Here is a 26877-nt window from a genome sequence, read left to right on the forward strand (position 1 = left end):
TTCATCATTTGTCTGCTTAGTGTATCATTAAGCCTGAATTTTTAAAAATCATATCACTTTGATGATTTCAAGTGTGTCATATTTCCATTTCAAATGACAATATTCCTTTAAAGGTAATAAGGCTGGTAGTAAATAAAGTTACTTTCCATTTTTAAATAAACTTCTTTCTTTGAAGAGATTATGTTCTGCAATTCAAGTTGTAGTTTGGGGAAAAGATGATCTGTGTTTTGACCACAGTGGATACTGAGAGAGTTTTTTTTTTCTTCTAAGAAGCCTGGAGCTTAGTGGAATTGAGTTAAATAGTAAAGAATCTGTTTATTATTCTGTGGCCATATGTTTAGAGGGTCGCTCACAGAAATCAAAGTATTATTTATGGAGAGCTCCAGCCAAGGAGACATTTTGAATTCCTAAAAGAACTTCACAGTTTGAAAAGAATGCATAGCATTATGTATTGACAACCCCCCAACCCCAGACAAAGGAACACAATTTAATAAAAGAGAATTGTGCTCATGAGATTTTCCTTTTTCTTGTTAATTGGTTACTTTAACTGACATTGTCTGCAAGTATAATGGACACCATTATTCTTAATAGTTCTGTGTTGCCAGATGATGTATATGGACATGATGTAGTCCATTTTAATGATTTCATTTTGCTAGACTTCTTTCCCTCTCCATGAAATCCAGCAGTGAATGCAGATAGCAGTTTTGCTCCTGACAGATGGTGGTGGAGAATGCTGGTTTCTAAATTACTGAAATTAAAAGGACTTTTCTCGTTAACCTGATGTTTTCTTCCATCTTTGTGTCTTAGGTATGACTACGTGGAAGTCATCGATGGAGAGAATGAAAATGGGCGTTTATGGGGAAAGTTCTGTGGAAAGATTGCCCCTTCTCCTGTCGTGTCTTCAGGGCCATTTCTCTTTATCAAGTTTGTCTCTGATTATGAGACACACGGGGCAGGATTTTCCATACGTTATGAAATTTTCAAGAGAGGTGAGTAACTTACAGGAGAACAAGTGTGACTAAGTGGTCATTAACATTGCTTGAGCTCGCAAGAGACAAAGTGAAAAGAGAGACAAGGAGTAACGTTTTTAAACTTTTGGTAAAAAGTCATATGTTCCCATTACAAAAATGTTGGAAAATACTTTAAACAAAGGAAAATTACCCAGTGTATGGAGGAAGCATGTTTAAAAAAACTTTTAAAATGTATTTTAAGCATCACAATTTCATCATTCTAATATGCTGACCAGTGTTTATAAGGTATATACTCTGTAAAACTCCTTGAAGAACATTTATTCTTATCTTTCCTATTCAAAAATAAGTTTGATCTACTCTTGAAGTTTCATTTCTTTAGTTAAAAATGCATGAGTCCCTCTTACCTTAAAGTCACGTACATCTTCTTCCCTTTTTTTTTTTTAACACCTCATTTAAGTTTATTCTTTTTTTTAACATCTTTATTGGGGTATAATTGCTTTACAATGGTGTGTTAGTTTCTGCTGTATACCAAAGTGAATCAGTTATACGTATACATATATCCCCATATCCCCTCCCTCTTGCCTCTTCGCTTTATTTTATTGCAAAATTCAAAACTGGTATTTCCCAGGAAAAGCAAAGCGCTAGTCCACTAGCCTTAGAGTTTCGAAAGCTATTGGAAGAAGAAGAGGCTTTCTGTTGATGGGAGGCATGGTTGGGGAAAGAACTTCCTGGAGGAAGCAAAATCGTCCTCCATTTAAATGGCATTCCCCTTCCAAATTAATTATCACTTGCCCTCTGCAGAATAATCACTTACTGATCTTCAGTCACAATGGTATATATTGGGATGGGATAGAATCTGAGAATGCACAGTCTCCCAGCTTTGAGGAATTCAACACACATATCAATTGATACGAATTGTAGCTTTACCTGGATGTCACTGTTTTTCACAACAGCCTGTAGGTTCCTGCTGTGTGCTCAATCCAGCCTCCCCTTTTAAGTGGACATTAATGTGCGGGAGACCTTCCAGGGACAGAGGCTCAAGATTTAAATGTATTGTCCTGGAATATAGGAGAAAGAGCTTTATTTAATAGAAAAGAAATCCAGCCACACCAAATACAAAAGCCTAAGATCCTCTGGGTCGGTGGCCACCGAGAATAACCAAAAAGAGAGTTTTAAGTGTTTCTGGGAGCATTGGCACAACTTCTTTAAATGTCAAAGAAATCTGGTACTGTCCCATATAAATATGGATAGATGGAGAGAACTTTCTTCAGAAATTCATCTGGGCACGTGCTCAGAAAACCTTTAGTAGAAATAACAGCAGACGTAGGACCTCAGTGTGTTCACATGATTACATATGGACATATTTCCTTGTGTTGAGAGCTGTTTGACCTATCTAAATCCACGTATGTGTATGTACACACATGCACAAACACACGCATTTGCTTGCTGACCTGCATGTGACAGCATCAAAGAAAGTGTCAGAAAAGGAGACAAGAATAACTTTTCATTGTCAGTGTTTCTCAAAGATCTGAAGACGGTGGATGGAGAAAGAGCGAGATCCTTCCTAAGTCATTAACAGTTCTTCAGCTTCCTTCCAGATGAACTCATCCCCACACTTCTGTTAGTCTCAGATGCACCGTGATTTCCTCCCTTTTTTCCCCTCAATGCGTCCTTGAGACTCGAAGCCTTATTTTCTTCTTTCTCTTCTTGCCTTCCTACATCCAATATGGCTGCCAGTTCTTTTGGATTTTCGTCCCAAAGTCTCAAAGAGTCATGGCTTCCGAAATCTTGAATCACCTTGCTGTACACCTGAACCTGTTATAATCTTGTAAATCAACTATACCTCAATTAAAAAGAGAGAGAGTCACAGCTTCCTTTCCACGTCCACTGCCATTGGCCAGACAAGCCTGCCTTGTGGTTAATCCCCATGTTATCGTATCCTAGCACAGCTTCTCAAATAGTCATCAAACTACTGTCCCCAAAACACCTATGGCAGGTGTCTGTCACCTGTCGGGTCAAGTCCTCCAAGGTCAAGCTCAAGCCTTGACATCAGCTGCTCCCAACCTTCCCAGCTTCACTCTTACAAACCCACAACCTGGCTTCCTGCCCCAGGTGGGTGTGCTGAGTGAGGTGCAGCAGACCTGCATGTGAATTTTGATTTGGCTACTGACCGTCTGTGTGGAGGTTCAGAGCTTTGGATTCCTCATCTGAACAATGGATGACAGTATCTAGCACAGGCTCTTTGTGAAGATCAGCTGAAATGAAAACATGTAGCCAGTGCCTGTCCCAGAAGATGCATCCCATGCACACTAGCTGTTACAGTGATTATAGATGAAGGGGGTGCTTTATCCAGATTTCACAGCCCTCCCTCTCTTCTGGTTTAAGCCTTTTAACCTCCATGGAAACCAGGCTCTAAGCTTATTCCTCTTCATTAATGTACTTTTTATTTTCCTACGCTTGTACCCAGCTTGTCCCTTAATAGACACACACACAAATATACACATATACAAACTGTATGTATATATACACACACACACACACAACTGTGTTTCACTAACTAAATGTTTTTCCTAAGTAATCCCAAATTTCTTCATGTGTGTATGTATCATTTCCCAACTAAATTGGTACGACCTAAAAAATGCAAAGAAAACATCTTTCTTTCTCACTCATTGCACATATTGTAGTCCTTATAGATACTCCATAAAATCATGAACTAGGAGAATACATTCACGAACACATAGACAGGTTCACGGGCGTTCTTTCCTCTAAAGCCATTTAATGATGTTATAGAATCTCCATTCTTTTGAAAACATAGCACTTCTTCCAGGCTGCAGCAATTTCAGGTTTCCTCAAAACACATAAATTAGACTAATCATAGTTGAACCAATACATTAAATTTTCACTTGTTGACCTTGAGGTTTTCTGACAGTAGATCACAGGGCCATTTCTGCATCCCTGGGGCTGCATTTCTAGAGGACCACCTTTGCCTGACAGTGGTGGCCAGTCCTTACCTCTTCCCCATTCCTCCTGGAGCCCCCTGGACACCCTAGTCCTCTCCTCAGGTACCACATTCCCCTTCTGCAGGTCTCTTCCCAGATGCTAGAACCTTGGGCTACCATCCCTAAAATGATTTCCATTCACTGGAAGAAATTTCTCTAGGAAACCCCAGCCTGCACACCTCCCACTCTGCCCCTGTCCTTCCCTGGGTCCGGGTCATCCAGGCCCAGATGCTGGAAGAAGCCATATCCATTTCCTGTGGGTCTCAGTGGCGGGGGCGGGGGCAGCATTTATTGAGAGCGGGATCGGTCACTTCCTACATTATTTGACTAAAAGTCTGTACATTTAATAATAATTCCAAAGAGAATATTTTAGCTCTTATCATTATCCATCCTTATGGTTCTTAACAACGAAATGTGGGGTGCCTATGGCTACACAGGATGCTGTCAGTCTTACAAGTAGCAGGGAAAGCATGGTGTCACTGGCTGCCAATGCTGTGTGTGCCCCCCTCACCCCAGTAGCTCACTCACTCCTGGGCACACCAGCTGCTCGCCCTTAGTCTTGTTTACGGCTTGTGTATTCACCATGGGATCCCTCAGCCCACTCCCGCCATCATCGTTTTTGGGGAAGTGCTCACTCAACTGTGGCAAACTTACACAACAGGGATTAAGGAACTGAGTAAGACAAATTTTGATGTATAATGGAGGAAGTAGGAAATTACAGAAGCTTTGAGTTTGAAAGGAATTTTTTTCAAATCCTAAAGCCCACCTCCCATTTGTGATGCACAGAATCTGAGGACCAGGAAGGTTAAGAGGCCACGGAGGCTACACAGCAGGTCAGTGATAAAGGCAGGACTAGAGCTCAGAGTTCCTGGTGATCCATCCAGCCGTCTTCTGCTTCCCCATGGAATGTCCCCGGCCTTTGCCAAAATACGTTAGAAAACCTGGGCTAGCTTCTAAAGGGATCTGGGGCTTCCCTGGTGGCGCAGTGGTTGAGAGTCCACCTGCCGATGCAGGGGACACGGGTTCGTGCCCCGGTCCAGGAAGATCCCACATGCCGCGGAGCGGCTGGGCCCGTGAGCCGTGGCCGCTGAGCCTGTGCGTCCGGAGCCTGTGGTCCGCAACGGGAGAGGCCACAACAGTGAGAGGCCCGCGTACCAAAAAAAGATAAATAAATAAAATAAAATAAAGGGATCTGACATGACAAGGATATACAGTGAAAGCATGGGAATTTATTTGATTTTGAAATTATGCCCTTAATTCCTGTCATTTTTTTCCCTCTCATGAAATCTTAACCTAACCTGGGTAATTTTATTTTTCTAAGAAGGAGAAAATATTGGAACCTGCATTAAACTCTCCTGTTTGCTTTGCCAGCCAAATCCCCAAGGAGGAGGTTGGAGGTCTCCAGAGCCACTGTTCCTACAGCTTGGAAATCAAATTCTGAAGGGTTCCCAACTACCTACATATAAATGACTTTGTCAATTAATGACAAATTGGCCTAGTCATCTCAGAAGCCACCAAATAGCTTAGAAGCATATTATAAATTAGACGCACGTTTCACAAGCTCGTTACCTGAAACTGACATGGCAAAATGCCACATGGTAATAACTTTTTAACCAGAATCAAATAGATAAGCATTGGAGGCCATCATGCTAAAGGGTGAGCCCCATCGTAGAAGGCTTGGGAAGGTATTCAAGTCAGAATTCTACTGACCAGGTTTATTGTGCTGTCTACTAAGTAGTCTTCGTCTCCAGGGCCATGGCTGTCTAATACGTGCGTGGGGAGAAAGCGATTGGTTTGTTTTTTCAACAGGCTGCCAGATGCGCTGAGGAGGAGATTCAGCTTACTAACCCTCGCCACTAAAAATAGAGATCTGCCAGTTAAATTTAATGTGTATTAATGCCTAATATGTTGCCTTTAGTACTTGGCACTTTGGAAGAATATTTAGTTAAGAACAAGCCCGACAAGCCTCCTTATTTAGAGTTGAATCCTTACACTTCCTCGCAGGGTCCCCATCAGTGAGGCAACAGTCCGGGAAAAGAATTGTTGAACTGAACATCCCCGCATTGGATCCTGAGATTCAAAAGGGTCAGGTCATCTCTGTTTCCCAGGGAGCCCTAAGAGCTCTTTGACAATCAGGGCAGCAGTGGTGGTGATAAGGGGCAGAAGCTGACAGGCATTGATGTCCCTGTCCATGTAGATGGGCGGTTTTCAATCGTGTGGTGAATAGCACCCTGTTCAGTGCTGATTCCATGAACTGAAATTGTGGTAATTCATGTAGTCATAAGGATGACTTGCAATATATGTAATTTAAATTACAGATCACTGTAATTTGTTGTCGTGATAACACTGAACCGTCATTTAAATTACACGTTATAAACATATACATTAACATTTTAGAATGACCTCCTGTACTGTATCTGATACTTTGGAGAAGGTTAGGATGTCAACATTGGTATCAGGTGACTTGTAGCCACAGGACCTGCATCCCAGTTTACCATGCCCCCACCAACACCCACAGTTTACTGGCACACCTGTGTCAACACCGTTCCAAATGAGTCACTCACCCTGCGTACATGTACGAATTACCTTTCACATTTGGTTTGTCAAAGAGGCAGAGGTCACATCTGGTAGAGTTACTGAGTCACTGGTGTAGGAATCTGAAACCCAAACTCCCTCCACTGAATTCTCTCCCTCGCCTTTGTAAATGTTCTATTTCACCAGTAAAGGGCTGTCAGCCTCAAGATTTAAAGATTTAAGCTTGAAGGGGCTGTAATTATTTCTCTAGGGCTCTGTCGAGATTTCTGTAGCTTACTCATTCAATGTTCCCACATGATTTTGTATTTGTCATTTTTTTTTCTCTGCAAGAGCAGAAGTTTTAAAATTGCTCCACACAAATGGAAAACTAAGGTGAACACAATAAATCTGAACTTGACTTTCCATACCTATCACCACTGCGTAAAGGCTGAGTAAGGAGTGATTAGGGCCGTGTTTATAATGGTGGGCTTTTATTAGAAAGATAAACCGTCTTTGCCCAGGTTATTTCTTGGGAAGGTCGTTTAAGTGGAATTTTCACTTTGCTCCTTTTTTCTTTTACTTATAGGTCCTGAATGTTCCCAGAACTACACAACACCTAGTGGGGTGATAAAATCCCCAGGATTCCCTGAAAAATATCCCAACAGCCTAGAATGCACCTATATTATCTTTGCACCAAAGATGTCGGAGATTATCCTGGAATTTGAAAGCTTTGACCTGGAGGCTGACTCAAATCCTCCTGGGGGGATGTTTTGCCGCTATGACCGGCTAGAAATCTGGGATGGATTCCCTGACGGTAAGAATGGCAGGAAGCACCCCCAAAAGGGAAGGATCTGGGGGAAGGGTCCTGGGATCCTTTTACAAGCATCATGACACATGCGTCACTTTAAAAAGTAGCTCAAAAGGAGGAGGCAAAGCAAAGCAAAACAGTAACTTTCTTTATGCAGAGCCATGACGAAATATTTGAGCCCAAAAAGACTTGGTAACTTTCTAATCTAATGCCTTCATTTTATAGATGAGGAAACGGAGCCATAAAAGTCTATGCAAGGTCTCATAACTATTTTGCTGACAAAATTGGGACCAATCCATGGTTTTCCTGACTTAAGTATTTTGCTCATTTCAATGACTTGCCTGTAGGTCATTAATTCATAAACTCGTCAGAGGGTGAGCTCTTAAGACATCAGTTAAATCAAACCATTCATTTTGTAAATGCAGAGACTAAGGGCCAGAGAGGTTAAGTACCTGCTAAAATTTTAACAGTGAAATATGTGTCTATTATGCTACCAAAACATTTAGAAATTTAGGAAAGGAAGGAGGAGAACATTTGGACATTCCTCATTTAGATGGATTCCTTGTCTGCTCTCTAGGGAATTTTTATCTTTGGGGATTCAAATTGCCTCAGTACATCCTTGGTACACCTTGTTCCTATCGTCTGAATTCATCATCCATTCAAAAAATATATTTATTGAGCACCTGCCATGGACCAGGCACTGTTCTAGCCTCTTGGCAAACAAAGCAAAGATGGCTGCCCTGTTTAGATTCTACCAGGAATGAGGTAATAAACAGGGCACATTACAGACAAATGAAGTATGTGTATGGAATGTTAGAAGATGAGAAGTGCTATAAACAAAGAAAAAGAAAAGAAGAAAAAGTAGAGTAAAAGCATGAGAAGAACTAAGGTTAGGGGAGAGGGATGGGGGGAATTTTTAAATAGGGCAGTCAGGTCAGACCTTATTAAGAAAGTGAGAGAGATTTGAAGGAGGCGGGGGAGGTAGCCATGTGGCCAGCTAAATGAAAGTTCTCCATTTCAACCCCTGTGAACTAGAAGGTGAATGGCAAAAATACACACCCAAGTTCTGAACAGAGGGAGATAATATCAAATAATTTGTTGCAGCTGCATTGCTTGTCTTGTGTTTAGTCTGGTTTAATAGTAAGATTTCTCTGGAGAACACACTCTGCACAGATCAGAAAGGGTGGCTTGGAAGTTCTTACAAATCATGCAATTAGAACTTTGGAGCCATCTATGAAATAGTCAGATATTATTATCAAGATGGAGGAAAGAATATTTAAGTAAACTGTAAACGAAGAGCTAGTATAATGTGAAAGAAATTGCCTTTGTCTTTGAAATGAGATGAAAATGATCAGTGTAATTCAGTTTAGGTATGTTCCTCAATAGTAAAAAACACTGGAGAAAGTCTGGGTTTAGAGAAAGCTTATGTTGTCATTGGAGCACATGGCTGAGTTATCATTACTTTAGCCTCTTCTTTGCTTTTTTTACCATATAAATAGGGTTATGATGATCTTATCGGAACTCCTTCATTAAGTAGTGAGATTTGCCCAAACAGAGCACTGATTGATTTCCAAGTATTCAATCCGATAATTAGGAAAACAGTATTATAATAGTATTGTAATAATAGTTGGAACATTTAATAATGGGTTTATTTGTTCACAATCCAAATTTGCAGCATTCTTTTCTAGAACTTATATTTAAATTGACATCTGAAAAGAAGGTCCAATCAACCAACTTATGTAGAAAGAAGCACATTGTTATTAGTGTCAAGGGTTTTCCAAAGTAGTAATTTTCTGGCTCTAGAAAATCACGGAGTTGAAACGAAGAACAATTAACAATACAGGTTGTCAGCCTTGCAGTTCACCCATGTTTTAAACCATGCTGTGTTTGACTTATTCCCAGAGAAAACTGGCTTTGGAATATGAAAAATGTGATCGTGTATTTGTTAGTATCTATCTGGTCTCGTCCAGTGTACAACAGCATCACAGCTCACTCTTTTTTAGGCAGAATGAAAGACTGTGTCCTCTTGGGTTTTTTATCAGTGGCACTAGGAACATTTTTGTCATGTAGTTCAACACATAGAGTTCCTTGCCAGCAAAATCACTTCTAGTCTTTGATAGCCTTTCCAAAAGCAACAACCAGAAGGTGCTGAAGGCTTGTAACCATCAAGTGATTTTATGTTGCATTTTATCATAAGCAGTGAATTAGACGACTGAGTAATTGAAAGTGACCCATTGGTTCAGATTGACTTTGAAGAGAAGCAGTTTACTCCAAAACTTGAGATCCCAGGCATGCACGTGGCAAACCCCACTCCTCCAGCTAGCACTCTCTTTGAAGCAACATAGATTCCCAAGTAGCGGCTCTGGAGTCATTGGTGGAAGTTTACGTATGGTTTGAGAGCCATGAGCTAAGCATGCCTGCAAATGCTTGTGCTGAATCATGGAACCAAACATGAATGCCTAGCTCACAAAACCTGGGCGCAGATGAAGCCAGCTGTCCATCCAGGCTGGGCAAAGAGTTGGAACTGAGGCTGTGACCTACGTTCCCCAAATTATCAATGATTTTAGGAATAAGCATCATGAAAGCTGGATTGAGTTCTGTTTGGTTTTTATTTACTTTCATATTAAAATTAACCTTCTAAAATATAAAATATCAATTATATAAATATAAAATATCAATGATATCAACCTTCCAAAATATAAATGACATAAATGTCGCAAATTCTTTTCTCTGGGGAAAAGTTGCAAAATCCAGATATTCTCCGCCAAAAGGTTTATGCTAAGAAAAGTAGATGTAGCCTATCTTGTACCTTCTCAAAATGATCCCCCTTCTTGTTTATTTATTCAAAATACCTCGTTTTAAAAGTACCTCCTTATAATAGACTGTTGCCTTTTTTTCTCATAAAAAAGTGGCAGAGAGCCAAATTGTCTGATTCTGAGGTAGGGTTATAATTAAATGGAGGGATTAGTGGGAAAATACAAAGAATGGGCTTTTGCCATTTCCTGTTGCAGGTGTATCTTTCAAACAGCACAAATCCTGTGTTGCCTTCACACCTGAGAAGCTATGATCATCGCAGGCCTGCTCTCCCCCAAGAGAGAGCTTAGTACCTGTTGCTTAAATTCTCCAGTCGTTCTTTTTTTGAATCGTACTTCTGTTTTTGTGACAGTTTGAATTCATCTCCTAGGCCTTTGGCTCCACAATAACCAGAAGCAGGGAACCCAAGAGCTGTGGTCATGTAAATCCACAAATGAGCGCATACCCAAGACAGATGAGGGTCTTGCAGCCGCTCTGGCTCAGATCAATATTGCATTAGCTTGCTAGGCTAAGGTCCCGCTGTTGTTCGGGAAAATTCAATACTTCTTTGTATTATAGTCGAAAAAGCCTTTCACTCTCCTATCTTGAGGGCTCCTAAAGAGAGTTGCATGCTGCTTGCTGTCCCGGGGCAATATTCAAAAGGACAGAAGGCAGATTTACCCGGCATGTCTTCAACATTATAAACCAGTGAGTCATGGAGACTCTCTAAATTCTGAGTCTGCACTAGACAAGTTCTCTTCTGTTTGCTCTTTCAAAGAGACTCCACCTCCCGCCCTCCCCAGAGGAACTGGTGACAGCAGAGGGGAGGGGAGGGAAGGCAGCCGGAGGAGCGCGGGGTGGTGAGGGGGTGACTGCAGCTTTCCTTGTGTGCTTGTATTCTTGGTAAGGTCAGTGGCTGTGGTGATCTGAGAAAGACCGCCAGGAGTAAGGCTGTAAAAGTTTGCCCACAAACTCAAGAAAAAGAAAATTATGAAACCACAATAATGGAATTTAAATGAGGGAAAAGACTGAGGGAGGATGAATAGACTCTAAGCCTCCCATTAAGATTACAGACCAGAAATGGGATTCTTTTTGAGGAAAGGAAAGACCTGAGTTTATGACTCCAGCAAGATATTGTCATGCATATGTTGCTGGCAACTTTGCGCTCTTAGGGGAAGGGGAAAGTGTTGAATTGGTGATAGGGCCACATTCAGAATGAAGAAAACTTGGCGAAGAGCTAGTACTTGTTGTGGGAGAATCTGTGGCCAGGATTAAAGCCAGAGAGAAACAAAAAGCAGTGAGAGTTTCATCTGAGATGCTGTCTTCTGCCAACTGGGAAACCTGATATCATGACCTTTCCCCTCATTCTGCAGAGCCACTGTCCACGACCACGTGGTACCTATGTATCCGTCCTCTAAATGGGCAGACACCTTGTCCTCTTCGTAATAAAGCAGTTGACACACACAAACATTTGGGTGCTAGAGAGTGAGGGGTGACAGTAGAGAGAGAAATCGGTCACATCCATTACTTTGAGCACGTGGAGAAGTTATCAGCTATTCAAACTCATCATTTTACGCTAACTCAAATAGTAAACCACTTTAGCTTAGTTTCTTTCTTTTCTTTCCTTTTATTTTTTAAAGAGGGCTGGCCAAGAACTGAAAACCTGTTAGCCCAGGATCCAAGCACTCTAAAAAGCAGGGCGCTCAGATAGCCACCTGCCAGGAACTCAGCTAGCATGTGGGGCTCCAGGGAGGCCAGTTCGCGTGGGGTTCACTTTCTCGATCACACCTGAAGCTTCACCCAGCTCTCACCAGCTGCCTTCGCCTTCTGCATCCAAGCAGCACACACCGGCCTGGGAACCCCACCTCCCTGCCGAAGGCCCATCCCTCCAGAGAAAGGTCCACCTACTGTGCCTCCTTGAACACAGCAGTAACTCTTAGTTGAAAGGCACAGAACCACGGATTTCTTGGAGGGGAAAATGGTCCACACCAGATTGTCCTTCAAAGCCCAAACCATCTGGTATGTTTTTACCATATGTGCAATTAAAAAAAAATCTAGAGAAAAGGGGATTTTTTTTTTTTTTTTTTGTCTTGCTGCTGATCTGGACAGGGAAATGGAAAGATTTTCCAAGCCCAGGGGGCTTCCACACTGTCTATAAGGCAACTTACAGTGGCTAATTGCCACGGTTGGTCTAAAAGCACTTCAACAAAGGGACGGCCAGTATGAGCCAAATAACGACTTGACTTGATCGCCAATCAGTCAGTGTTCCCAGCCTTCTTCTGCCTCAGTTACTACCTGTTTCCTGGTGTGCAGTCAAGTGGCTGCTTTGCGTCATCTCTTCGTCCCTGGACACAAGTGCAATGCAGTCACCTCTCTAAGGTTTTGGGAGATAAAAAACTGAGAAGTCAGAAAGACTCATTTTCTTTTGTTTTGATTACAATTTGCTATTATGTGTAAGTTATTGGTATCTATAATTTCTAAATTTTTTAATTGTTACCATTATGAATTAGTCTTCAGATACAGCCCTGATTAGGACATAATCTACTGTCCTTTGTCTAATTCTGTGGTGTTCGTCATAACGAGGCTCCAGGACTGAAAGATGGAAAGAGGAAGGGGGTGGGGGTCACCCAGGGCTGGGTCGGACCTTGGTACTGCTCTGGTGCCAGGACTGGTTTCCAGAACATTCCCCAGGATCCCCTCCTAGGGCGGGGGCATTGAGGACAGATGACTCCAAGAGCCCCCTGTGGGTGATCACAAGCTGGCTAGAGTTCCTAGGCGCCGGACCGTGTGCACCGTGCGGTCCTGGAGATGAATGCCAGGGTGCACTTGACAGCCCAAATCTCCTTTGCAATTGAAGCAAGATTTTCGATTTTGTTCCTGAAAACAGTCCTGCTCACTGGGGAATGTGGTTATGCCTGTAATTGCCCTTCAGAGCACACTTGAAAACCCTCTCCGCAAACCCGATCCAATATGTTCACTGCAAAACAATTAGCTAGCGAAGACTTGCTTGGGGTAAGAAAACACTTCCGGGTTCCACTGGGACCCATGTTCACAAATGGTTCTGCTGGCATCTGCTGCAGAAGAAAAAGTATTTTCACGGTCTCTGCGTTTCTTCCTCTGCAGTTGGTCCCCACATTGGGCGTTACTGTGGGCAGAAAACACCAGGTCGAATCCACTCCTCATCCGGCATCCTGTCCATGGTTTTCTACACGGACAGCGCCATAGCCAAAGAAGGCTTCTCGGCAAACTACACTGTCTCGCAAAGCAGTGTTTCAGAAGGTCAGTACTTATGCCTCTTGCAAAGCCCTGCAGTAAATAGTCGCTCTTATTCCTCCTCACACACCTGTGGCCCTGTGAACACTACAGATGTGTTTCGTGAGTTGGAGTGCCCAGTGTTTCTTTTTCTCTTTTAAATGGTTTATATGAATATCAATGGGAAGAACTCTTTGGGGTGCTTTCTTAAAACTATGTGCGAGAAGGCTGCATGTAAGCCTCTGAAATTATGGGAGAAAAAGTGGGAAACGGCAAAACTGTGCCTTGAAACAATGAAATATGGCCAGACTGCCTACCTGGTACCTTCCAGTGTGTATTGGGCTGAGAGCCAGGGAAGGACAGGCATCGATCCTGGATGAGAAGAACCAGTCAGCATCAGTGGAGTTCATCGACAGGCAGGCAGGTGGAATGGATGGTGCGTGGTGGTTTGATTTGGGGAGACCCTGGTGGAAGCTGTTTTTGTTTTTCTTATGTGAATGAAAGCGGATATTCACGTAAAAGAAGCATGTTTTAACTTCTGCTATAACTTTCCATAAAAGAAAAAAAAGTAATATGGTTTTTGTATCTTCTTAAAATACACGACTAGGGCTTCCCTGGTGGCACAGTGGTTGAGAGTCCGCCTGCCGATGCAGGGGACGCGGGTTTGTGCCCCGGTCCGGGAAGATCCCACATGCCGCGGAGCGGCTGGGCCCGTGAGCCCTGGCCACTGAGCCTGCGCGTCCGGAGCCTGTGCTTTGCAACGGGAGAGGCCACAACAGTGAGAGGCCCGCGTACCGCAAAAAAAGAAAAAAAGTACACGACTAAGTTGATGTGGTCTCTAGCTCTTTTAAGAGCCCGAGGGAAAAAAACCTGAAAAAACAATGAATAATTTGTGTTTCATCAGTTTTAGCTGCCAGGTTGTAACGTAGCACAGGGAAAAGGCAGGGGAGTTAGGAGACCTGTTCTACAGATATGCTTGTATCTTTTCTACCAGATCTTACTGGAAAACAAAAAGGCCAATTAAACTTCAAAATCTTATCTTTACTTAATTTATTTGGTTAATCCATTCGTGTATTTTTGTGCCATTTTATATTCCAAATAACAAACCTAAGCTTAAAAGTAGAAAACCAGTGAAAGAAAACCTTTTATGCCACAAAACCTTATTAATTATGATAGAAAATTCAGAAAATGTGGAAATTTGGTTAGTTGAAGTTTTTCTGGATGGTTGAGAATCTTCTTTTTAATCTCTAAAGTTTTTTTTGCACTTTGGTACTTTACATTTTCCTAAAATGGATTATTCACTTCCCAGTATCGTAGTTCATATTTCATTGTTTGCTGAGTATATGAGGCCCAATGGAATATATGTTTTCACGATTCATGGTCATCGTTGTGAATATTACTATTTATGCTGTAAAACTGTGGTGCTCTTTGGGACCCTATGATACTGCACTTTACCCTGATGGATACTGTTGTGTTTTAATAAAATAAACCAATGGTGTTAATAACTATGGCCAGTCCAGGGCAGGGGCATAACAAAGGCGGAGGCCTGGGTGCCAATTGCAAGGACTCTGAAAGATGGAGAGTTAAAGTCTACTTAGCCCACCAAATATGGGCTATAAATGAACAAAGGGTCTTTTTCACTTTTATTAGATCTTAGAGGAAATAGTACAATTTTATTTAAATGTAACTCTTGATGTGTATGCATATGACACGTCTGCATACATTCAACTTTGAAAATAAATCCGACTTTCCATCATTTCCTAAAATCTTTCTAATAGTATTTATAGTATTTATATCAACCTAAGCCCTGTTGGAAAAATAATCAACCGTGAGATCTTCATAGCCTTGCTTTTCAGAATTCTTGCCATGAAAATGCACGTATCGGTGCTACAATCCAATAAGTCCCTCGTTGTCATCTTTTGTAAGACTGTGTGAACATCGAAAAGACCGTTTTAGTTTTCCAGATCAAAAAAGGAAATATGCATCCTAGGTCCCCTTCGTTTTGATGACTTAGGGTCATTTTTTTTTTTTTTTTTTCCCCTTCAGACTTCAAGTGTATGGAAGCTCTGGGCATGGAATCCGGAGAGATTCACTCTGACCAGATCACAGCTTCTTCCCAGTACAGCACCAACTGGTCTGCCGAACGTTCCCGCCTCCACTATCCTGAGAATGGGTGGACCCCTGGAGAGGATTCCTACAAAGAGTGGATCCAGGTATGTGGCTTATACCTGGCACACTCAGGGTGGAAGATTTGGGTCATCTAAAACGATTGCTGAAAAAAAGCAACGCCGTGACTAATGCCTTCCAACGAGAAGGACAGGGACCATCACCGAGTGTAATCACTTTGCAGAATTCACAGGATCAGAGAAAAGCAGGCCTAGATGACATCCCTGAAAACCCCTTATCTTCTCAGATACTTACATATGACTCTTACAGAATCTGAGCACAGATGTCTCACTTGGGTAACGACTGAAAGATCTGAGGGTTTTTTTTCCACAGCAGCCATACATTTTCCATGGATGTGCGTCCTACTTTAACAGATTTTTATTTCCTTAATGAAATATATTACCTGTACTTCGAGGTGTGCCTGAAGTCATTGTTTTGTAAGGTGTTTTGTTGGTTTGTTTGCTCAGGGTAGGAGAAGAGCAGAACGGGGTTGAGGTTTCCTTTCCCACGCTGGTCCAAGTAGCACGTGCCCAAGAAGTGGTTTAGTTGAAGGTATTGGTCTCTGTGGATTACGTACAGGCACAGACGTATGAAATGTACACGTCTCTGTCCTTAAGAGTGATGTCGGTTCTGCTCTCCCCACTTTGCTCTAATATTCCCCTCCCTGCCTTCACCCTTCCACTCCCCGCAGGCTCCCCTCCTCTGCACCTCCACCCGGACTCATCTCCAGCTCATCCCTGGCACCACTCCCAAAGCCTAAACTTGCCCAGCCTTGATGTCTGGATACTCCCACCCAAGGCCTGATGTTCATGTTCTTGACTTTTTCACCCACTGTCAAATGAAACATCATATCTGGCCGTGTGGGTTAAACTGTGGGCAAATTATCCAATGTTATTTGCTGAAGGATCCAGATTTCCTCTTCAGGAGAGTAGGCAGAGCCTGTCCTGCACTAATTGCGAGATATATAAAAATGACTAATTCCCAGGGAGAGTTTCTAAGCAAGAAAATATACCAGGATGATTAATCCCCTACTTTCTACATCTATGCCTGTTTCAGTCTGTTGAGCACAAATACCAGATTTTGTTTTACTTTGGAAAGGTCAATATTAGTTTAACATACACTTAAAGTGAAATGGCCTATTTCAGAAGGCTGAACTCACACTAACCTCGAAATGATAACACTGAGAAATGTGCAGAGGGTGAGAAAAGAAGAGGCTTTTACCTTGGGTGGGATTGCTGAATCCAGCTCTAGATTAAGTCAGAAATGAAACGAACTTGTCTGCGTCAAAATAGCTCTTGGAGACTTGTGTTTCCACATCCCCACACCAACCAGCAGTTCCATGTGATTGACAGACGTGCCTCTAGAGAGAAGCTTACGTTTTGCAGTGCTAAGCATGTTTGCGTGGTAATGTCGTTGTATTCTCGGCAGGGTGGAGAACACTCGATAATTTAGGGATGTTAGTCTTGCAAGAGTTCAGAAAATGCAACGGTAGCAATTCTTCTGGGCAAGGAATTCTGTGTCAGTAGATGCGTGGAGACAACAGGCTCTCACAAAGCATTTGTCAGCGGGACAGGGTTTACATCACTCTCAGGACTTGGGCACCATTTGAGATGGCCCCAGAAGAAAAATCTCAAATCGTCCAACTCTTTCTATCAAAGTATGGTCGGAATAAGCTAAGTAACCCAAGCCCCCCAGACGAGAAGCTTTCCTTTTTGCTCATGCCACCCCCTGTCTCTGGCCGGCAGAGGGTCTGCCCCGCATTTTCTCACACCAGGACCTAGTTGGAGGGAGCGGCCGTCATCCGAAACCCGTCACCAAGGCAGAGGGAGGAAGGGAGTGTGGCCAGGCATGCTGACCCATGAGGCTCCGTTGAGGAGCACGACACCAAGTTCATTGCCAAAGCACATCCCACGGCTGTCCACGCTTAACTTCCAAGGGGCAGCAATTCCACACGTGCTGGAGGGAGGACAGCACAAATGGCACTTGTGCCATTCATGGGATAGTCGCCATGTATCGAGTATTTCCTGTGTGTCCCAACTCTGCTGAGTACTTGACTCATGTTTATTCAATCCTCAGAGCAGTCCTGTGACAGAGGTTAAGTTATCCTTTTTTGTTGGTTTTTTTTTTTGTGTGGTATGCGGGCCTCTCACTGTTGTGGCCTCTCCCGTTGCGGAGCACAGGCTCCGGACGCGCAGGCTCAGCGGCCATGGCTCACGGGCCCAGCCGCTCCGTGGCATATGGGATCTTCCCGGACCGGGGCACGAACCCGTGTCCCCTGCATCGCCAGGCGGACTCTCAACCACTGCGCCACCAGGGAAGCCCTATCCTTATTTTTAAAATGAGGACCCTGAGGTTTGGAGATATGAGTAAATGCCCAAGGTCACAGGCTTGGAAGCAAGGTCTGTTGGACTCCAACACCTGCTTCTTTACTCTTCGATGTGCTTTATCTTTATCACTAATTCCTATATATTCAGGTGTATCTTGTGAAGCATCCGTCCGCAACCCTTTATGCTTTTCCTCGTGCTGAGAAGCCTCACACCAGGATGAGCGGGGGCTTCCTGCTTCTAAACCAAGAATGGGGAGCCCTTACTCCTCGGCCCCTCCGGGAGGTGGATGTCAGAGGAGCTCAGCGTCAGTTCACCTTGAGGGAAAATGATCTTTTTCTTCTGCGGGATCTCAGCGGGCTCATTTCCACACTAGTTGCGTCTGTGTACTTGGTGGGAGGTCTTAACATCCACCCATCACCTAATTATGAATAATTTCATGTGCTTCCAGCTTTTCTGAAACTCCTTGGAAGTGGCGGGCTTGTTTTCATTGGATAGATGTGTTTTTTTTTGTTTTTTTTTTTTTTTTTGCATTACGCGGGCCTCTCACTGTTGTAGCCTCTCTCATTGCTGGAGCACAGGCTCCAGATGCACAGGCTCAGCGGCCATGGCTCACAGGCCCAGCCGCTCCGCGGCATGTGGGATCCTCCCGGACCGGGGCACGAACCCGTGTCCCCTGCATCGGCAGGCGGACTCTCAACCACTGCGCCACCAGGGAAGCCCTGGATAGGTGTTTTATAAGTTAACCCATAAGCACAGCATAAGGGAGGCTGAGGGCGGGAGGTACATACCTCCCATCACAGGACCATTTATTTGTACTTGACAGTCCTATTTGTATGCACATCAGAATGAGGATGGCATTTGTTTTCTTTTTCGGCTTTGTCACATTTTGCATGAAATATACCCCACCAAACATGGTGCTGTAGCAACAAGGACAAACACTTGCATGTGTTAAATTAATAAGGCAGCTCTGGAAACTGACTCTCCCTCAAGACAGGAACAGTCTTTGGTTCAATTGTTTTCTCTAGGAAATTACCGAGTGACATAAAAAAACAATGCATCGTTAACCGCCGGTGTGGATGTCCTCCATGGTGCTTCCTGTGGGATCTGTTGTCTGGCAAAAAGCTTAAGAACCAGGGCAAGAAGCCCTTTAGTGAGGAGAAGCATGAAGGGAAGTCCCGGCTTGGACATTTCCACGTGGTCACATCCTGTTCTAAAGGCCACTTCATATCCTGACAAGCGAAAACCTCCTACTTGTCAATTGCAGAGTTAGTCACCCTGTGAGATTTGCCCACATTCTTCAGAGTATTCCATTCTGTTCCGTGTCCTAGAACTGCTGATCTTATTACTCATTTCATCTTTATCTTCTTTTTGTTTCTGGTTAAATAATCAAGGATTCTAAGGAAAGACTCAGTGTATCGGTGGCGCTATAAAAATTCTTAATTTTCAAGCACATTATTAGATCCCAAGCCATTAACCTCATTGACACTGAATTTCTTTTCCTATAAAATAAAGGTGACGTAGCCTTCTCCATTCAAGCTCTGGCAGTCTACGAGACTGTGGATCTCAGAAAAAAGCAGGCTCGGATTTTTCTTTTCAGATCTGCAAACTAAGTGTGTAGAATGTGTCTGATCAGAAAACGTGTTCTCCTAAATCCTGGTGTAGCCATTCACACACAAAGCAGAATTTAATTCGTTAATTATTTCAATGTTTTATTAATGATAGTGTTCACTGCACTGTAAACAGATTTATCCTTCTAGCCTTAATTAAAGCTCTTGGGAGTGCTTTCCTCAAAACAACTGTGACTTTGCCCTGATTAGAATGCCAGGAGACAAGAGAAAAAAAAAAGTCAAAAGACATAATGCCTGGATGGGATATGAACTTTGTTGATCCAAAGAAATAAAAATGGCACTAGGGACTAATCGATTACTACACCCTCCAGTGACTTTAGAAATAGAATTACTTGACAAACCAACTCAGGCTGAAACTCTGCTCATCTCCAAATTTGGTAATATTGTCTTTTGTGGGAAAAATTAAAAATTGGTGCTAGATTATTCATGCCTTCTCTTATTCCAGAGGAGCAGAAAGCAGTTGGCTTCTAAACCACATCCTGTTTGGTTTGGTCCATCAGCCCTATGATGGATTAATCCCACAGAAGAGAGTAATCTCCAAGAAGACCCTCTGTAGCTGTAAGAATACATCAGCAAGCCCCTTCTCTGTTCACTACATTTTCTGGTAGAAATATTCATTCTGAGGGATGAGAAGAAGGAAAGTTCCAGAAGAGAGGAGCTCACGCTAACCTTCTGCGGAGGCTTGTTTCAGTGTTTTCCTTTTGCTTTACATGCATTTCCCTTTGATAATATTGCACATTTCCTAACTGAAGGAACTTTGAAAGCAGACACCAGTAACCAAAGGCCTTGGTGTAAGGAGTTGGGCTGAACTGAGTCAAAACACAGCCCCCCCACACACACACTCTCTCTCTCTCTCTCTCAGGGTTCACTTACTCACAGCCACAGCTGTACGGTTGAAGAAGGTAGGTGCCCTCATTCAAACTGCTCAAATCCAAGTGGCCCTGGGTTGATTTGAGGATTTTAAAATTCATTGTAAGACATGTTCTAACAACAAAACCTTATGTTTCTATAGCATTTTCCCTTTATAAAAGCCCCTTTTCATACACATCCCATTTTAGTCTTAGAGTGAGGGTTAAGTGGACCAGAGGTTCTTTATCTGCATCTTCCTATGAGAAAGCTAAAGCCCAGAGAGGTTAAATAGTTCATCAAGTCCTGATTTGGGGAAAAGCTGCAACTTGTGGGGAAAGTCAGCCTCACAGGGCCAAAGGGGACTTCTTTCCTCAGACTTGGGACCTGAGTCACTGGGCACTGGGAGAACCGGAGGGCGGGAGGCAAGTCACAGCTCGGGGTCAGATCTGAACCAGGCCCGAGCAGCTGGCCTTTGCAGAGCTCTTTGGCCATTGGAATTGTGAGTTTTTCACCTCCTGCTCTGTCACACGCAGTAAGCCGGGCAGATACTCTCACGCCAGCTAAACTGGGCAAAGCGAAAATCCTGGCGAGGTCTTAAGACCTCATGAGTCACAGAGGAAACGGTCCTTCCTCTCACCAGGTTCCCAGCCCCCAAGCCCCAAGGTCTGCCCTGTAGTCCAGGGGGTCCTTCAAGGTTTACTACCCACAGGTGCCTGCACATCCACCCAGGGGTGTGAGCTGTTGCTACCAGCAACCTCCGAATCTCACTTGCAGCTTGCGGAGAATGGAGACAAAAGATCATTTAAAGGCATGGACCTGATTTCAAGAGCTAAGAAAGGGGGCTTCCCTGGTGGCCCAGTGGTTGAGAGTCCGCCTGCCGATGCAGGGGACACGGGTTCGTGCCCCGGTCCAGGAAGATCCCACATGCCGCGGAGCAGCTGGGCCCGTGAGCTATGGCCGCTGAGCCTGCGGGTCCGGAGCCTGTGCTCCGCAACGGGAGGGGCCGCGAGAGGCCCACGTACCGAAAAGAAAAAGAGCTAAGAAGGGGCTAGCTGGACATCCCTTACGTGCCAAATGGGATGAAATAACTCATGAATTCTTGGAAATGTTCCCTCTGACACACCGTATTGTTACACATTTTTATCGCATGGGAGAAGTGAGTGTTTCTTACTCGATTAGAAGAATTTGTTATCTGAAACCCTACTTTTTTTCTTCAAAGTGAGGGTTTCCCCAAATTGAAAGTAGAAGCTGATGTAATTTATCTTAAAACTTTTAAATGTCATTTATTTTCACAAATTTCGTATCTCATTTTCTTTCCTTCTCAACTCTCTTGGACAAATCTTTCATTCTCTTATATGAATGTGTTGAGTGTGGAACAGGGATCTCCTATGAAATAGTTTGTGATTTTTCATACAGTTTCTAGTTTCTGGTAGGTTTATAATCTGTGTTCAAAATCGGTTCTATCTGCTGAATTGAAGTAATCCAGAACATGTATGGAGGCAAGTTATCCTGACTGTAAACACTCTGTGCTTACAGACCAGACACTTCGAGGATCGGGGGGCATATTCTCATTCAGATCATTAGCAGATTGCTGAAATTGCAATAAAATGCTTTATAAATGTGTGACTAGAGAACGGACGAAAATAGCTCACTGGGTTACCCAAATGTGGAATGATGCATGTAAAATATAATGTTGGCAAATTTAGGGAAAATATAGCTGTTCAAATGAATGTTTATTCCCCAGGTGTGCTCTGTGTGTGTTTTGCAATTAATATTAACTTGCTACTTTAGCTGAAACATTGATCTGGAAGGGAGATAATTTGCTTTTTTTTTTCCTTTTTAAAAATTTTATTATTTATTTTTTTTTGGCTGTGTTGGGTCTTCGTTGCTGCACGCGGGCTTTCTCTAGTTGCTGCGAGCGGGGGCTACTCTTGGTTGTGGTGCGCAGGCTTCTCATTGTGGTGGCTTCTCTTGTTGCGGAGCACGGGCTCTAGACGCGCAGGCTTCAGCAGTTGTGGCACATGGGCTCAGTAGTTGTGGCACACGGGCTTAGTTGCTCCGTGGCATGTGGGAATCTTCCTGGACCAGGGCTCGAACCCGTGTCCCCTGCATTGGCAGGCGGATTCCCAACCACTGTGCCACGAGGGAAGTCCTGACAATTTGCTTTTTAAAAAAGTAGCCCAGGCGAGACTTTGGTTATCTTACCCTAGTTCTGCATTGACTTATACTTCATGCACAAAATAAATGCTTTACCTCTGACCCTTCATGTATCACAGGACTGTTATCTCTAACTAGGTTTCCACCCAGGAAGCCCATGTTCCAAAATTTACTGTCTCCTGAGGAACTTTGCCTAATGCTTTCTCTGGTACCTTACCTTGGTGTTTCACATTATAGGAAGTCATTTGAAGGAAATATGTGTTTATAGGGACAGATGAAATTCAGAGCTTTTTGTTGTTTTTGAAGGAAGATATGATTGGGGGAAACAGAATGTACATGTGACATAATTATTTAGACATTTTTAGCTGTTGTTTTGTCAGATAGAACATAGCAAGATAATTTTAACCATTTTGGTCAAGTTGACCACATAATTCAATTTTAAAAATCAGTCAAAGGATTTTACTAGTTAGTATTTCATGTCAACACACTTTAAAGAAAATGTATGACATTTAAAGAAGCCTCTGATTTTTATGATGAAGCATCACTGGAAAGAGAGTGTTGAAAGAACGACAGGTGTTCGGGTAGAATTACACTTAAAATAAGTTAGTTTGTAGAGCATGAACATTTCCTTTTTTTTTTTTTTTTTTTTTTTGTGGTACGCGGGCCTCTCACTGCTGTGGCCTCTCCCGTTGCAGAGCACAGGCTCCGGACGCGCAGGCCCAGCGGCCATGGCCCACGGGCGCAGCCGCTCCGCGGCACGTGGGATCCTCCCGGACCGGGGCACAAACCCGCGTCCCCTGCGTCGTCAGGCAGACTCTCAACCACTGCGCCACCAGGGAAGCCCCAGAGCATGAACATTTCTTTTTGCTGTTGTGGTTTCTTATTGTTTTATGGCAGTGTCTATTTGGAACCAACATTCATAGTTAAATTCTAGAGGAGAGGTTTTTATATTTCTTTCCAGAATATCTTCACTTTAAGAGTAAGATTAAACATAGGTACAAACATCCTTTTGTCTAAATTCCTTATTGTTCATGTGTTCAGAGGGATTAAGTTATTTGCAAGACCACAGGGCCAGTTACTGACAGACCCGGGCTGGAATCTCAGTATCCTGGCCACCACTTCTTTGCTCCCACTCAGTTGCAACCGTATGAGGACGTGAATTTGGATCCTCTCAGAAGATTGTGTCTGAAGACCAAGCAGGCACGTTTAAATCCCAGTATATCCTGCTTAGCTGCTGATTGGTAAATGATGTCTAGTAAATTGAACAGTCGCTGCAGAAGCTTTAATTTAAACAAATGATTGGACTTTCTCTGGAGCAGGGGTTCTGCGTCTGGACACTCCTGACATTTTAGATTGGATAATTCTTTGTTGTGGGGCTGTCTTGTGTGTTGTAGGATGTTTAGCAGCATTCTTGACCTCCAGCTACTAGAAGCCAGTAACATACACACACACACACACGCACGCACGCACGCACCCTCAATCAAAACGACAACCAAAAACGACGTCCCCAGGAGTTGCCAAATGTCCTGTTTGGGGGCAAAATCATCCCCAGTTGTAAACCACTGGTATAGAAGATGCGCAAAATCCTAATCAAGTCATTTTCAAAATAATCAGACTGATCAGAATTTTGAAAGAAAAAGTAGCTGGTTGCTTGGCTGGTTTCTGTCACTTTTCCACCGTTTACTGTAGATATTTGAACAGAGTCGTAGTTCTTTTGTTTTCCAAAAATACAGATGCATCTGTTTACCTGATGCAGGAAAACAGCATCATAAACCTGCCTGCTTATTTATCTTAAGCTTCACTACTTTTAGCTGTTAAAAGTGGACGGGGGCTTCCCTGGTGGCGCAGTGGTTGAGAGTCCGCCTGCCGATGCAGGGGACACGGGTTCGTGCCCCGGTCCTGGAAGGTCCCACATGCCGCGGAGCGGCTGGGCCCGTGAGCCATGGCCGCTGAGCCTGCGCGTCCGGAGCCTGTGCTCCGCAACGGGAGAGGCCACACACACAAAAAAAAGTGGACTGTTTTTAGCTAAATAAATACAGATGTTATTTTAGAGTACTGCACGATTGGGTCTCAAAATGCACTGATAAGAATGGGATTAAGAAAAGGAAACACAAGGATAAAATCACCAGTCATCACTGACAAGATTTAGGAAAAATAAGACTGAAATGAGCTCTTCCACGACTGTATGTTGTGTGTCCCTGACCTTGACTTACCTGTTTTAGTTTTTCTGCAGTATGTAAATAAACAGTTCTTTTTTTTTTTAACTTCAGATGCAATCAAGAGTAAGGAACTGTGTTTGAAAACCTGTCTATTGCTTTATTAACTTATCTTTTCATGGGAAACATACTATTAAGTTTCCAATTCTGTAACCTAAACAACAACACATTAGAAGCCATCAATTACCATCCAGTTTCATATCTGTGGACCAATAGGAAGGCAAGGTTGATGGTTTCACATCTGTTTTAGGTGAAAGGCTGTTCCTGTCTGTGGTATTTAAAATTTAAAGAACTTCTGTTATTATACAATTGGGAATCCTTGGGGAGTAAAATGTTAATGAAATCCATAACGGGCACAGACTTTATGATAGCAGTTTTAAGAAATTCCTTTGGTGGGGTTTGTTGATTTCTGCCCTGGCGGTAATAACTATGTTTTACAGAGTGCGTTAATGTTCACGTCTAGGAGCGATGGCTACGTTTATGCAGCATGTAATGTAGCACACAAACTCCTAAGCTCTAAATAACTTTCATATCAGAATTTGAAAGCCCCAGAGCAAAACAATGTGTGTTCTTCAGAAGTGGCAGAACCCACAGTTGGAAACTTTTCAAGCACCTCCACAGCAAACTTCTCCAAAAGAAAGGCCCACCCTGGAAATCCCAAAGCCGGGATGCAAATGGATATTCTGTGCCCTCGTATATTTCTCATTTAATGCACCATTTGAAAGGTCCACATCCAAATGGCAATTTTGATCCACATCAAAATCGCAGTTTTGGATGCTGACCTGAAACAGAGACACACACAAACACGCATACGTATTTCCTTTCTCCACTGCAAGCCCCCAGCCTTCACGTTTCATTCAATTCTACGTTCAAATAACGAGAGGAAAGTAGATTAAATTAAAAATGCTCTATAAATCCCAATGGTAATAAACTGCATTACGCTTTTATATCTCCAACTATCGAACAGAGTAAGCAGTTGAGACTAATTGCACATGTTTTGACTAATGTGCAATTAGAATAATCACATATGAACTTGTACAAGTGACTTGTACATTTTTTTTTCCAGCTCTTTTTGCCTCCACGGGTTAAAAACACATTCATGGCCTTCCTTTAATTGCCTTCCTTCAGAAGAATGAAGTCTTAATTTTACCAAGGTTTTATTTTTCTTACAATCCCAGTGCTTTAAACTTCTAACTACATTTTCTGGATTTAGCAGAAAAATAAATAAGCTTCTTTATTCTTCTAGCAAGCCTGAGACGGCAATAGATAGAATTCTTCAGGGGATGGGTGATTGGACCTGACAGCTTCTGAAATCCTTTCAAGCATTTAAGATTCTGTGATTCTATTAAAAATAAATTTACTCTATCAGCTGGTACCATGGGCTTGCTTAAAAGAAAATATAAATATGTGAAGCATAGCTCGAATTCGTTTTAAATAGTACTGATAATCATATCAGGCAACACATAGCAAAAAAAAAATTTTTTTTTTAATTAAAAAGATTTTCTTTCCTTAGATCAAGTAATTGTTTAGGTCGGCTTCACCCTGAAGCTTATCTGAGGATTTCACATAGAAACCTCACTAGTGGGGCTGTTTTGCTTGATTCTTTTGTGCTAGTTCAGGGGGAAGTGCAGCTCACTAGGGGAGATAAGATGAAGTCTGGGCAGTTCATCTTTCATGTCTCTCTAATCTTTGACGGAAGTATCTGAAAGGCAAAGGCTTACCCACCATTCCAGGCTGTTCACACCTTAAAGTCTGGCCAATACTCCGTCTTTTTTCTTTCCTTAAGAAGACAAATACCACATGCAATTCGGAGCATGTTATAGGCCATCATACTAATGCAGAAAAGCGGAGGGGAAAAAAGCAGCACCAGGGATACAGCTTAAGAAGAAAGTCATCACGGCGATCTTCATGCGTGTATGACTCGATGTGTTTACTTAGGGCTAAAGCTGACAAAGACAGACCCCATCTCCAAAGAGAAAGGCCGAGACCCAGGTAGAGGCACAGGCTGATGGCTACAGGTGCAAGAACTTTGACAGAGCCTTAAGTTTGAAGATCCGGAAATGAAAGATAAAATTTCCAGTGGGAAATACTCATGATAATAAACGAAGTTAGCAAATTAAATGAAATATGAAACACTGAACAAATTGTTTTTGATATTTCAGGAGGCACACAGAGTTCATGGGGAAAAGAGAAAAGA

General features: G+C 42.9%; 1 protein-coding gene across 7 annotated transcripts in view; it reads left to right on the top strand.

Annotated features, from left to right (window-relative positions):
* NRP1 (neuropilin 1) overlaps nucleotides 1–26877 on the top strand; it is a 140278-nt gene that overhangs the window by 54591 nt on the left and 58810 nt on the right. For all 7 annotated transcript variants that reach the window (XM_027121761.1, XM_027121765.1, XM_027121763.1 and 4 more), the window contains exons 4-7: nucleotides 808–989; nucleotides 7071–7298; nucleotides 13209–13364; nucleotides 15384–15550. In XM_027121761.1, coding sequence (XP_026977562.1) covers nucleotides 808–989; nucleotides 7071–7298; nucleotides 13209–13364; nucleotides 15384–15550 — 733 coding nt within the window. The remainder of the gene's footprint in view (nucleotides 1–807; nucleotides 990–7070; nucleotides 7299–13208; nucleotides 13365–15383; nucleotides 15551–26877) is intronic.

The sequence above is a fragment of the Aethalodelphis obliquidens genome, unplaced genomic scaffold (assembly GCF_003676395.1).
Source record: "Aethalodelphis obliquidens isolate GAN/ISIS:26980383/991018 unplaced genomic scaffold, ASM367639v1 scaffold23, whole genome shotgun sequence".
In the NCBI taxonomy this organism is placed as follows: domain Eukaryota; kingdom Metazoa; phylum Chordata; class Mammalia; order Artiodactyla; family Delphinidae; genus Aethalodelphis; species Aethalodelphis obliquidens.